The sequence below is a fragment of the Muscardinus avellanarius genome (assembly GCF_963383645.1).
Source record: "Muscardinus avellanarius genome assembly, chromosome: 13".
Taxonomy (NCBI): Eukaryota; Metazoa; Chordata; class Mammalia; order Rodentia; family Gliridae; genus Muscardinus; species Muscardinus avellanarius.
Genome location: NC_137799.1, coordinates 39,556,910 through 39,570,653, shown reverse-complemented (window position 1 = coordinate 39,570,653; position 13,744 = coordinate 39,556,910). Strand labels below are relative to the sequence as shown.

Genomic DNA, 13,744 nt, shown 5'->3' with positions numbered 1-13,744 from the left:
ATTCCCAAACAGCCTGCTTCATATTTGCAGAGCTCTGGAGTATCAGAAAATTCTACTGAACGAAGCCAGCAGCCTTTTGAGTTTCTCTCATTCTTGTGATGGAGGTTCAGTCTCCTTCTGGAATTGCCTGGCTTTGTGCAGGTCACCAGGAGAGGCTCTGAAACCATGGGGCCATCTCACTTCTGGGGAAGTCTCTGAAGTTGGGTGAATCCATGAACTGAGACTGAAAAGTTCCATGGGCTTTCGGCCATCTACATTCTTCTGACCCAAGAAGAGGTTGTGCATGGCCCTCAATCTTTGTGATACCACTGAAATTATTTCACATCTTCCCCAAACCCTTTGGAAAATCAGAAATGTTACTGTGCTAATAAAAGGTGGAGCATGCCTTTTATAAGAACCTTACTTACCTTAATAAGGAACCAACTGAGAAAGGTACTCTAGAGCTTAGGAAGAGTACAAGGACCAGAAATAGCAACTAGTTTGAAAGGCCTCAGCTGCGACGACACTTCTGGTTTAAAGGAAAAGAGTGGACGTTAGTTCTTCTTTCTTGGTCTTGGTTTTGTCTGGGGCAAAAATCTCCAAATGATCAACCAGCTCACACAGAAGGCAATTTGAAGCCAGTGCTGTGACTGGAACCATTGTGTTCCCTGAAGTGATTAAACGTTTGGAAACTTTTTGTACTTCTGGGACAATGTCCCCAAGATCCAATTAGAGTGAAGCACTTCAAGAAGACGTCTCTTCCTTATTTCTTTGTTCCACACTGAAACCACCAAAGAACAGCAGGGAAAGCATTTCTGTGTCCTGCATGAAGTTTGCAGACTTCAAACTGACAACAATTCTTGAAAATAAAAAAAGCTGGGGAGCCACTCCCTAGGAGAACCCCAAGATGGGAAGAGATGCGTGGGCCAGGTGTCGCACAGGGGAGGCCGCGGAGTGCAGCACACAAAGTAGTGGAGCAGAGTGCTACTTACAGATCCCAGACCAAGAGGACAGCGGGCCTCGCAGGGTCCACGGGAAGACATGGACATACGTGGTCAACCAGTTAGTGGGGAACAAGAGAGAGAGAGAGAGAAAGTGAGGAACCTATGAGCCAAAGCCTTTAGTGGGGTCCAGGCCATCCCCAAGCAGGTTTCCTATGGGGAGTTGCAGCGGATAGCTTTAGAGCAAGCAGGCACAAGTCCCACTGCGACTGAGAGGTGGTCACGGGCGGGACATATCTGTACAGTCTGCGCAGGGGGTGGGGATCTGGGGGGCAAGTCAAATAGGTTGTCCTAGAGGGAAACCATCACCATAAGATGGCTGTGTAGGGCAGAAATATAGATTGATCATGTTAAGGTACCAGGGAAAAGGCAGAGAACTGGAAACTTTGTTAAGAGCGCCATACTTATGATATAGCAAAGCCAGATCTGTATTCAAAATGGATGCCAAGAGAGCATAAAATTATAAGAATTTACTAGAATCCCTTTTTATTTTAGTTTCTATTAATCTTTTATTGGTGGTTGTAATTACCGTATATCATAGTGAGATCCCATCAGCTGATCTCTTTCCCTCCCCATTTCCTTCCTCCTCCCCCTGCTCCTCCCCAGCTCCTTACTCTACTCCCTACTCTGCTCTACAGCTTCGCCACTTGACTGCTCTGCTCATTCTCATAAGGTTCCTTTTCTTTTCTATTTTCTTCCCAGCTTCCACATGAGAGAAAACATAGAGCCCTTGGTTTTCTGTGTCAGGATGTAGGGTCAATTAATTAGTTAGTTCATTTTTGTGGTACTGGAGATTGAACCCAGAGGCATCCTATTCGGAGCTACGCCCTGGCCATTTTGTTTGCTGGTTTGTTTTGAAACAGGGTCTTGCTAGGTTGCTGAAAGTCTCACTGAGTTGTTGAGGCTGTTCTCGAACCAGGGATCCCCCTGTTTCAGCATATGCTACCACACCCAGCCTAGAATCCTTTGAAATACTGACCAGTATTCCCTTTTTTTAACGTTCCAGTTTGTCCATTCTTTTTGTTGATGAACATCTGGGCTGTTTCCAGTTTGAGCTATTATGAATAAAGTTATTATGAACATTCTCATACAAGTATTTTGATATCTTTGTTTATGTGTTTGTTTGTTGTTTATTTATTTTAGTGGTGCTGGGAAGGGAACCCAGGGGCATTCTGCCTTTGAGCTACACTGATAAATAAAACACAATAGGGCTGGGGGTGTAGCCTGGAAGTAGAAGCCCCTGTGTTCAATCCCAAGTAACCCCCCCCCCAAAAAAAAGGTTTAATTATTTCTCCTGACAAAATTAATTCTCTTCCAGGAACTAGGATCCTTAGGTAGGCCAGCAAGAGTTGCTGGAAGGGAAGCACAATCTCCAATAGGCCACTAAATGCTTATTCTTGCCACCATCCAGAATCGATGTTTTTTACCTATGGGCATAAAGCTGACATAGAGTTAGGATCCACATACTACTCCATTCTCACAGGGTAGTATCTCTCAGCTAGCCCTTAGATGTGCTTTTAAAAGGCCATTATGTCACTCTGGGCCAAATACTTCTGGAAGGTGCCGTATATGGAAGAATGGTCCATCATCAGGAGCTCACAGATTTATCTGCTTTACCAAATGAGTCCCTTGTTCTGACAAGTTATCAGGCAGGATCCCATGGCATTAGATCAAACCTTCTGTGAGCTGCCAGATGCCAATGTTGGCTAAAACCCTGCAAAGGGAAGGGCAACCCATATCCTCAAGACTGTCGATTTCAATCAACGTGAATTACTGCCCCTTTCAGAATGGAAATGGTGTAAGGCAATCAATTTACCATCAAGTGGCTAATTAGTCTCTTCTAATGAAGGTTGATTCCTGCTGCTGACAGTTTAGACATTCAGATGCAGAAGTAGCCACATCAAACTTTGTAAGAGAGAGCCTCTGCTGTTTGCCCCACAGAGTGTCTCCTGAAACCATAGCCACTCTGTTCATGGTACTAAAGACAGATGTTGGATGACATCAACTAATTGGTTGTGAGCCTCGTGGGGAAGATGGAAAGCTCTGAAGATGGACCCGATACATGGACAACTAAGGAGGCAGGAGAAACCAGGCTCAGCTTCAAGTACTGAAATATTGCTGTAGGAGAGAGTGAACATCACTCTGTTCTCTTCAAGGAACTGTCCCACCTGACAAGGGAGCCGCAGAGCCAGAGAAATGTATAGGTGGGGTGACCTGAAATATCTAGAACTTCCCACAGAATGAATATGCCTGAGACTTTTCAAAAGAGGGAGGGCACATCTGTAGTCATGCAACTTTAAGTTGGGAGGGCAAGGATTCAAACCTAAATCTCCTGGACATGATCCAGATTTACAGATGATAGAATCCACAGGGGCAAAAGCCACTGTGGCAGGAAGGGAGTCATTGATTACAAGAAGCACTGTGCATTGAGGTCAAAATAATTGTTTCAGAACTGATTTCTCCAAGACGTATATATGCACAATAGCATGGCATTCTTTCTATGTGGCACATGAAAGAGATTATCTATTTTTTATGTTAGTGATAATAATAGATGTGACTTTTATTGTCCACCCCCCAAGAAAGCAGCTTAATCTAGATTCGTGAAAAATAGAATCTAGTATTAGGATATCAAGTTGTCCTTTAGAAGCAAACATTCAGGAATGTGAATGTGGCCATGTCTTAAGAAAAACAGAAACGAAGAACTGGGAACACAGAAGAATGCCCCCCATCATCTCTTGCTCCCCTTTCTTTTCCCTTTGCAGTCCACATAGTAAAACATGATTCCTCATAGCCCCCAAGTTTGCATGTTATTGATCTAGTGACTCACTCTCTGGGGACTAATGACAATTACCAAATCCTGGAAGAAAGAACTGGTTTGGTTTAGGTAGGGTCAGTGTCACCAAGTAAAAACATAAGCGCTTGGCCCCAGGGATGGGGAGAGGGATGATTAGAGAAAATGTCTAGAGAAACAGGACTGTTGGTTCATAGAAAATCCACCTGAAAGGGTGATAATAAATCTGAACTGACTTAGTGAAATGTAGTATGGAACTCTGTCTTCAAGTGTCTAAGACTTCTGGAGTCATTATTGAACATATTTTATTAATGATAAAAATGTTCCCTTATTAATTGGAAGGTTACCCTTTGCCAGCCACTGTGGATTTCTTGCATATACACATACTAATCCTGATGACAACCTCAAGGGGTCGTTTAGTTATTTCCATTTGACAAATAAGGAATTCAAGCATCTTCAGGATTAAGTAATTCCTCTGACACGCCTGAAGTTGCATAGGGTGATGTGCTCCATATTAGTCTGGTTCAAAAAGCCCATGCTCTTAACCAAAAGGGTAATTATAAGTAGATATGAGCAATTGTTACCAGTGTCCAAGCTAAGATCCTATAGAGACAGAGAAAACTGAGCCTGACCATTGGGGTCTGGATGGCAGCAAGTGTTAACTGTAGGGAAATGAAGGGCTTCTGAATATAAAATTCACAGGGTAATAACGATTAACCTAAATGGAGAAAGCTACAGGTTTTCTTCTTAATGTATATTATCTAGAGTTTGATTTGTATCGACAAACTTCCTAGAGAATTTGGGTAAGAATTGACGTGCTCTGTGTATAGTAAGAGAAGAAAAAGTTACCCCAAGTCACTGCTGGGTTATGAACCATGAATGAACTAAGAGAAACGTTCGAGCCCCTGTGAGTCAAAGGGGTTAAATGCTGTCACTTGGCATGTATCTTGGTGTCTGTAATTTTTCAAAATGGCAGCTTGGTTTTCAGTTTGGACACCAGTTAAGCAACTTTTCCACAGTTGTGCACTCCTGGTTATATAGTAGAAAAGAAAACAACATAAATAGCACATACACAGCTGGACTTGGTGGTGCATGCCTATGATCCCAGTATTTGGGAAGCTGAGACAGGAGGATCACAGGTTCAAGGACAGCTTCAGCAAGTAGTGAGACTCTCATCAACCTAGCAAGACCCTGTTTCAAAATAAAAAATAAATAATAGGGCTGGGGTGTAGTTCAGAGGCAGTACACCCCTGGGTTCCATCTCCACTAGCAAAAAATAAAAGGAGGAAAATAGCACATATACATCCCAACTAGTGTGCCCATGAACAAAAAGAGAAGCACATCTTTCACAAAGTTTTTAATTACTTATTTTGTCATAATAACAATAAATTTTAATTATCACTTATCCTTGCTTCTAGTTTATTTAAAAAATATATACCTTTATCGGTTCATTGTAATCTTACAACATAATGAAGTTCATAGTGTTAGGGACATACATACATACATACATACATACATACATACAGTACCTGGTGAGCTTTGCTCAGATACCACCCCACTCCCTCCCCTTCCCTGTACATGATATTGAGATTGAAATTGAGATTGGTGTTGATAATTCCACATAGGTATATCATGTCCATTGAAGTGTTTACTTCATCAAATTTCCCTCTCCTCACCCACCTCTCTCTCCTTTATCCCTTTGACCACTCCACTGGGGTTTCTCCTCCTTTATCTGGAGTCCCTCTTGTGTCCCAATTTCTCCCTAGCTTCTAAATATGAGAGAAAATACATGGCCTCCTCTTCATTCTAAAGAGTTGATGTTTTATCCTCAGTCACACAAGAAAGCCCCATCCTAGCACACATGAGTTTGGAAACTGTTTGGAGCCATTAAGCAAGTCTATGCCTATCAAGTGGCCATTTCCCAGGGAACCTCAGCACACTTGACCACAAGACACACTGGAATCTCATCATAAGACTCTCTTCATCACTGGGTGAAGCGTTTCTGACTCACCAAGTTCTTTACAGCAGCCTTCACGTCCTTGTTCCTCAAGCTGTAGATGATGGGGTTCAGCATGGGGGTCAACACTCCATAAAATAGGGAGATAAGTTTATCTGAAACATCCTGCTTGTCTCCCCCCAAGGGGTCCTTTGATTTGGGCTTTGCATACATGAAAAGAATAGTCCCATAGAAAATGACTACCACAGTAAGATGGGCAGAGCAGGTGGAGAAGGCCTTTTTCCTCCCCTCAGCTGAGGGGATCCTCAGGATGGTGGTGAGGATGAACATGTAGGAGACAAAGATGAACAGAACAGGGACCCCCAGGAAGATCACGTTGGCCAGCCCCATGCTGATCACGTTGATGGAGATGTCAGCACAGGCCAGCTTCAGGACTGCCAGGATCTCACAGGTGAAGTGGTTGATGACATTGTCCCCACAGAAGGGCAGTTGTACTGCAAGAGAGATCTGCACCAAGGAGTTGACCCCACCAGCCACCCAGGAGCTGACAGCCATGGGCACGTAGGCAGCCTTGCTCATGACCACCGGGTACCGAAGGGGGTTGCAGATGGCCACGTAGCGATCAAAGGCCATCATGCCCAGAAGCACACACTCAGTGGCCCCCATGGAAAAGGACAGAAACATCTGCACAGTACAGCCTGAGAAGGAGATGGTTTTCCTGGGAGTGAGGAAACCATCCAGGACCAGAGGAATGGAGGAAGTGGTATAGCAGATGTCTAGGAAGGAGAGGTTCCCCAAGAAGAAATACATGGGCGTGTGCAGGTGGGAGTCCAGGATGGTCACCAGGATGAGGACGCCATTGCCCAGCAGGATGACCAGGTACATCAGCAGGATGAGCACAAAGAACGTTTTCTCCAGCCTTGGCTGATCTGACAGCCCCAGCAAGACAAATTCGGCCATAACGGATTGGTTAGCCACTTCCATTTTAAATACTCTCTTCCATTCTTAGGACAACTGAGGACAGCATCAAACACTCATTTATAGGTATCAGTATGTGGGTCTTACAGTGAAATACTTCTAGAACTTGTAATTAAATTTACTCTTTGAAATGCCAACAAATAATTCAATTGATCAAATAATTGAATTGATCAGAATTCAAACAGTAAAACCCACTGTCTACTGAAGTTACGTTAAAAGTCAGACTATATCAAATCAAGGCAGGAAAAGCATCCCTAGAAACCTAATCAAGCATGACCTATGAAGGAGTTGTGGTCATCCCAAGAAAGTTAACACACTTGAAGGAAGTGGCATGGGCATCCCTTGATGAGGGCCACGTGAAAACGATACAAAGGAACCTTGAGTGTGTTGCTCGGTTCTGGAACTGACCAGGGAAGTAGGCTCCCCTGCTCCCTGAATTGTCCCTGTAGTATGCTTGGGGGTTTCCAGCTACCACACCCAGTGATACTGGCCACTGATACCATCTCACTCTCTCCTTTGGTCCAAAGCTATGCTTGTTTCATAATTTTCTAATCTTAATTCAGCACCACATGGAGTCCTACCTGGAGAGGATATGATGACAAAGGCCAGGAAGACTCAGGTCTGTCTAGAATGTGTACTGGTCACTTTACTTCTTGTGAGTTTGGAAGTCTTCCTGGTTTCACTGTCAATAAGGAGTTTCTGGTCCACAGGGAACGGGGAGCCTTACAGAAGCACTTCCACATCCTTTCCCCCATCCACAGTCCAGAGTACTATAGTTTCCCCAGTTTGCTCCAGGCCTCTGAAGGAGCAGAAATAAAACAGAACAAGCCAGGCGTGGTGGCGCACACTTGTAATTCCAGTACTTGGGAGGCTGAGACAAGAGGATCGCAGGTTTGCGGCCAGCCTCAGCTACTTAGTGAGGCCCTCTGCAACTTAGTGAGACCCTGATTCAAATTAAAGAATAAAAAATAGGGCTTGGAGTGTAGCTCGGAGATAGAATGCCCCTGGTTTCAGTCCCCAGTACTGCAAACAAACAAACAAACAAACAAACAAAACAGAAGCCATCAAGAACAGGTGTTCCTCATACCTCCCGATATAACTTTGACTGGCCTCTGCACTTTTGGAGCTGTTTTCTATGTTACAGATCCTAACTCAGGCCCTACTATATCTGGGTTGACCAGTAGGACCACCGTAATGCCATAAGCCACTTTTCAAAGCAAAGTAGACCATGTGACCCAGCCTTGCAAAGGGCTTGCTCAAAGGAGGCACCACATATAGAAGGGACTTTGGTCACTGTAAGCCCAGTGCATTAGAGAAAACCTGTAGCCCTGACTTCTCATATTAAAGACGAGGAAACTGAGGCTCAGAGAGGACCACCGGCAGCCGAGAAGGACCGAGTAGCTCTCCACCTTCTCCAGGCCCCTTGCCTCAACACTCTGATTATATTCTTGCTCTTCCATTTGTTACAGGGCAGGTCTACTGAGGACGAAAGGACAAATTATGAAGTGTTGATCATCCTCGCTCTCCCAAGGACACTTATGAAAATAGAGGTATCACACCTTTCTCCATGATGTCTAACTCATGGGAGTGTGGTGAGTGGTGCCCCTTGAGTGTGGTGAGTGGTGCCCCTTGGCCCTACACATTGGGTCTGTGATCATTACACTCTTGCTAGTGGGGGAAGACTGGGTGAGTTTGAAGCTGTCCTCGTGTAAAAATTGGAGGAGATGAACTGTTGGCATCAGGAATATTTGGGGCAAAGAGACCCGTTTTGGGGTGTATTCGTACTACTGACTACAGAATCTAAGACTTGAATAACTTGTTGCCAAATAATTTGTCTTGCCTCCTTCTTGTCTATTGTATGTCTGCCTTTCAGGAAACATATGATTTCGTTTTCCCCTTGAACACCTTGAGTTGTATGGAGTTCACAGCTCCTATTCTTTCATCAGGCAGCCTTGATTATTAGAAAGTTTGTCCCTACAGTGGCACACATCTGTGTTCCCAGTACTTGGGAGGCTGAGACAGGAGGAACTCAGGTCCAAGACCAGCCTCAGCAACTTAGCAAGACTTTCAGAAACCTAGAAAGACCCTGTTTCAAATTTTTAAAAAATTTAAAAAAGGATGCCAGGCATGGTGGCACACACTTATAATCCCAGCATTTGAGAGTATCACAGTTTGCAGACTGCCTCAGCTATTTAGTGAGGCCCTTTGCAACTCAGTGAGACCCTGTTTCAAAATAAAGAATAGGAGATAGGGCTGGGGGTATAGCTTAGAGGTAGAATGTCCCTGGGTTTCATGCCCAGTACCACAAAAAAGGTGGGGCTCAAAGGCAAAATGCCTCTGGGTTCAACCCTCAGTACCACAAAAAAAAAGGGGGAAAATTTTTTAAGAGACATGGAAGCTGGGATCAAGTTCCCACCCTTGGTTTCTGCTTGTCCTGAGGTCCCCACCTCTGGTCTTCTCCTTACCTACCTGAAGAAGGTTTTGGCCACCAAGAGAAATGGTCTATGTCTTCTATGTCCATTGAAGATACCCCCATGATGGGGAAAGGAGTTCCCCCAGAAAAGGCTCATGGCACAGAGAATACTGGAAGCCGAAAGACATCTTCTTGGTTGGAGAGGCTGGTTGTTTCAACTGCCCACTTCAACCATCCCTGGTCCAGTCCTATCTTTTGGAGAAAAATACACTAAATTCTGTTTATCTATCTTAAACCCAGAGGTCCCTTCAAATTACACAGTGGGGTCAAGGAAATGCAGGGATGGCCATAGCCAGAGAGGCTTTAGCTGCTCATTTTGCTGAGCTCCTCCATGCCCCTGAGATTAGAAGAAGGAGGACGTGCGTCGCTGCCCTGATGCTCCTGGCTGCCGCGCCTGACCTGCATGATCATGTCCCTTCTGCTCTTGGCCCCTCATCCTGCACTCCAGAGGTTCTACCGAGAACTCACTTAGAGCTCTAGTTGTCTTGGGGCCATTTTGAATCCCAGAAGCAATTTAAAGTTTAGTGAAAGGCCTCACAGGAGTTTAGGGCTTATGTCCCATAAACCCAATTAGACAAGTGTCAGACAGCTCTATGTAACTTAATTTTCACCATAAAGGAATGCTCCTTAGAGGAGGAAGTTTCCACCCTTGCTTGCTGGCCTTCCTTGAAGTGGCGGTGATAATTAGGGTCTGACTGCCCTGGCCACGCTGCTGTCTGCCAAATGGGGCTCTACCTCTTGTCTTTGCAAAGTCAAGTGTCAAACCAAGAGGGCGTAGATTGGTCAGAGTCCAGAGAGACACACGGTCATCCAAATGCTCCCCCACATAGCGGCCTTCCTGGCAATCCCTCAGCAACTCTCCAGAGCTGACCAGACCTGGCCTGCATTTGAAAACAGGAAGCGAGAGATGTGTGCCATGGGCCAGCGCCAGGCCCTGGGGAGAGAGCAGAAATGACCACAAGGTCAGGGCCTGTCACCAACCACGGTTCCAGGTGGCAGCCACACTCTGTGAGATGATTGTCAAGTGCCCTGAAATTTTAGGGGAGATCAGAAGCAGGGAAGAATCAGAAAAGGAAGGTCAGAGAGAAGAGTGTGATGGGAGCCAGTGTGAAAGACCTTTCAGGAGAAGACATTATGGGCCCAAGAGGCAGAGCGGGGATAAAGAGAAGTCTGAACCAGGGCAGAATTTTAAAAGTAAGAGACACAGAATAAACCAGATACTGTGGCACACACCTGCAATCTCATCTACTTGGAAGGTTAAGCCAGGAGGATGGCAAGTTCAAGGTCAACCTGGGCACCTTAGTGAGACTCTGTAGCACAATAAAATTTTTAAAAGAACTGAAGATATAGCTCAGTGGTAGAGCACCCACGGGTCCAATCCCTGGTACTCCAAAACAAAACAAACAAACAAGGTGGGAACAGGATGGGAGTGTGTTTAAGATAGCATAGACATGGTGGTGCATGCCTGTAATCCCAGTACTTAGTAGGCTGAGATGGGAGGATCGCAGGTTTGAGGCCAGCCTCAGAAATGTAGTAAGACCCTGTTTTCAAATAAAAAATAAAATAGGGTAATAGGGTTGGTGGTGTAGCTTGGAGGTAGAATGCCCCTAGATTCAGTCCCTGGCACCAAAAAAAAAAAAAAAAGCTCATAGGAAACTGGAGACTGAAGGGATGTTTTATCAAAATATCCTTCAACTATCCCCTTATTCTGTGTCAAGTACAATAATGGTTACTGAGGATAAGGAGATTAATAAGAAATCGTTCCTATAATTGAGGAGTGTGTAGGTTAGTGGACATAGGGGTTTGGTTTATAGTGGGATGATGTCAGTAGCGGTTACCATGATTTGAGAACAGCAGAAATATTTTTAACCAGTTTCCCTTTAATTGGATACCCCATTAACACTACCCATTTCTTCTGCAAAACATGTAGACCAGTACCCACGTCAAGCTGCAGGCTGCCCAAAACATCTGCTGCCAAACTAGCTAGGAATAGCACCAAACAAGAGGCCACTGTGGCCGGGTGTGGTGGCCCACATCTGTAATCCTAGCTCGGGAGGCTGAAACAGAAGGATTGCAAGTTGGAGGCCAGCCTGAGAATCCTGGTGAGATCCTGTCTCAAAGTAAAAAATAAAAAGACACGAGAATGTAGCTCAGTGGTAGAGTGCCCCTGGATTCAATCCCCAGCATCACACACACATACACACATACACACAAGCACAGTTATGCTTGTTCCCTAGCCTATATCTAATTCCAAAACATTTCCATCACTACGAAATAAAATCCTAGATCCCTAAGTAGTTTCTCCCTTAACCTCAACCTGACAACCACCAATATGGATTCTGATTTTGTCACACTCACCAGCATTTCATGGACCTGGACCAAATCTTTTGGCTAAACCCGAGTCAGAATGGTAGCCCAGCGTAGAGCTACATGGCAGGGCCAGGCAGATAAGGAAGGGGCTTGAGCCAATGTTGCAAATGGCCATACACATAAATATAGGTGGGTTAAAATGTGCCGCTCCATATGTTTTCTTTCTCCAAGGGCATTCCTGCATTTTGCAATATGAACTTCCTTTAGCGAATGCTTCTTCCCCTACTTCAGCTACATGGAACAAAAGGAAGGCACCTTCCTAAACAGGCACCACCATTCCATTTGAGCCCATTTGAGCTTTAATTGGCCCAGCTTGGAAACTCACCCCAAGCCAAGTCAATCGCACATCTCTGGGATTATTCATTTGGAATCCTCTTTATCCATTAGATAGTAAACCAGGGCTGAAGCGAAAGCCATGAGTTTCAGACTTGTTGGAGACCCTACTGCCAGCCTCATGGCAGACGCCTACTTGAGAATGAAGCAGAGGCATGGAGACTTCAGTGAGACAGAGAATTTGCAACATGGATGAGCCTGGAGGACATCAAGGGAAATAAGCCAGGTACGGAAAGGCAAACACTGCATGATCTCACTCATATGTGGAGCCTAAAAAAGTCAAATCCATAGAAACAGAGAATAAAATGGTAGTTACCAGAGGCCGGGAAGTGAGCATCTGGGGAGTGTAGCCCGGAGGCAGCAGACCCTTGGGTTCCATCCCCAGTAACACACACACACACACACACACACACACACACACACACACACGTTATCTATCACACAGTAGGTGTGAATACTTTAAGCCAACGGGGAGTGCATTTGCAGCTTGAATCCCAAAAAGGAAGAGACTTTTCCAGAGTCATCGGACACTACTTCCCCATTGCTTCAGTAGAGCACAGAACAAAGATCATCTAAAGGACGTGAGGGCAGAGAAGAAAGCTGCAGGGCTGGTGAGAGAGTAACAAGATCAGGCCTCAGGCAGAAGTGGCAGGTCACCGACATTGTTCTAAGACCTGCTAATCAGGAATCTTTGGTGGCACCAAATAGAGAATCTTTAAAGGAAGCCTCAACTGGGATCAGGGAAGTGAGATTTAGTATGGAATATGGTCACGTCTAATGAGGGGCCAGGAAATAGATGGAAAGTCAGTCTCTCCTCCCTTACCCCCATTCTCCTCCTCTTCCTCTTCCTCCTCCTTTTCCTTCTCCTCCTTCTCCTCCTCTTCCTCCTGTTCCTCTTCCTCCTTCTTCTCCTCCTCCTCCTCTTCCTCTTCTTCCTCCTCCTCTTCTTCCTCCTCCTTCTTCTCCTCTTCCTCCTCCTCCTTCTCCTCTTCCTCCTTCTCCTTCTTTTCCTCCTCTTCCAAAAGTGGATGAGGAAGAGACAGGACACAGGTGGTAAGTTTTGGATTGGGGTCTGATGTCTATCAAAAGTGACCAATAAGTAAGGACTGAGCTAAAAGGAAGGAGGATGCTTCGCTAAAAAAAAAAAAAAAAAAAAAAAAAAAAAGACCCTGCGTATCAAGTAGCCCTCACCCTCAGTGATCAGGAGATGTAAGTTGGCAGAAAGTTCTCTAAGCATCTTTGTCACTGACAGACACCATTGCCCACGTTTCTGTGTGGAACTTCGCTGCAGGGTGTGGATTCAGCCAGTCTTCTCCAGGATTTTGTCGTTTCCATAAAGATTGAAAATGAATCGCTGAATCCCTCTTGCTGAGACTTCTGCAGCACAAGCTTCCTTGGCCTCAGGCTAAAGGCTCGCATGTTTTAGACTTTCTGTTAGGGAAAAAGTTTTCCCCCACCTGAGCCCTCGGCCCCTCCACAGAAGTCTACCAGCACACAGGTCTCACTTCTCTGAGCACAGGGTGGGGGCAAGAGAAAGTTGCAAGGTAATTGGGAAAGACACCTGTGTGTCTTGTTGAGCACCTACGTGCTTACTGCCTTCCCAGGTGCTACAGGCAGACATTACCTGCAACTGCCAGGTCCCTTCTAAGAAAGACCGTCCTAGGCCTGGGCACCCCTGCTTTTGGTACTCCTCGCACACGTTGTGTCAAAATGAACCTATATTCCACTTTAATTTTGTGGTAAATTCGAAATGATTTTTCTATTTCTGTTATTAAAATTATTTGGCTTACAAGTGACTCACTTAATTCACAATTCTGATTTCTCAATATTAATGATGAAAATACAGGAATTCTTATAAAGTG

The 13,744-nt window shown here is 45.0% G+C and overlaps 1 protein-coding gene across 1 annotated transcript; it reads right to left on the bottom strand.

Annotated features, from left to right (window-relative positions):
* Positions 1–5,755: 5,755 nt before the first annotated feature.
* On the bottom strand, positions 5,756–6,712 carry LOC308272558 (olfactory receptor 13C7-like; the record flags this gene model as incomplete). The annotated part of the gene is made up of 1 exon (XM_080709429.1): positions 5,756–6,712. One exon carries the CDS (start codon positions 6,710–6,712, stop codon positions 5,756–5,758), a length of 957 nt encoding a protein of 318 aa, XP_080565555.1.
* Between the last annotated feature and the right edge of the window lie 7,032 nt (positions 6,713–13,744).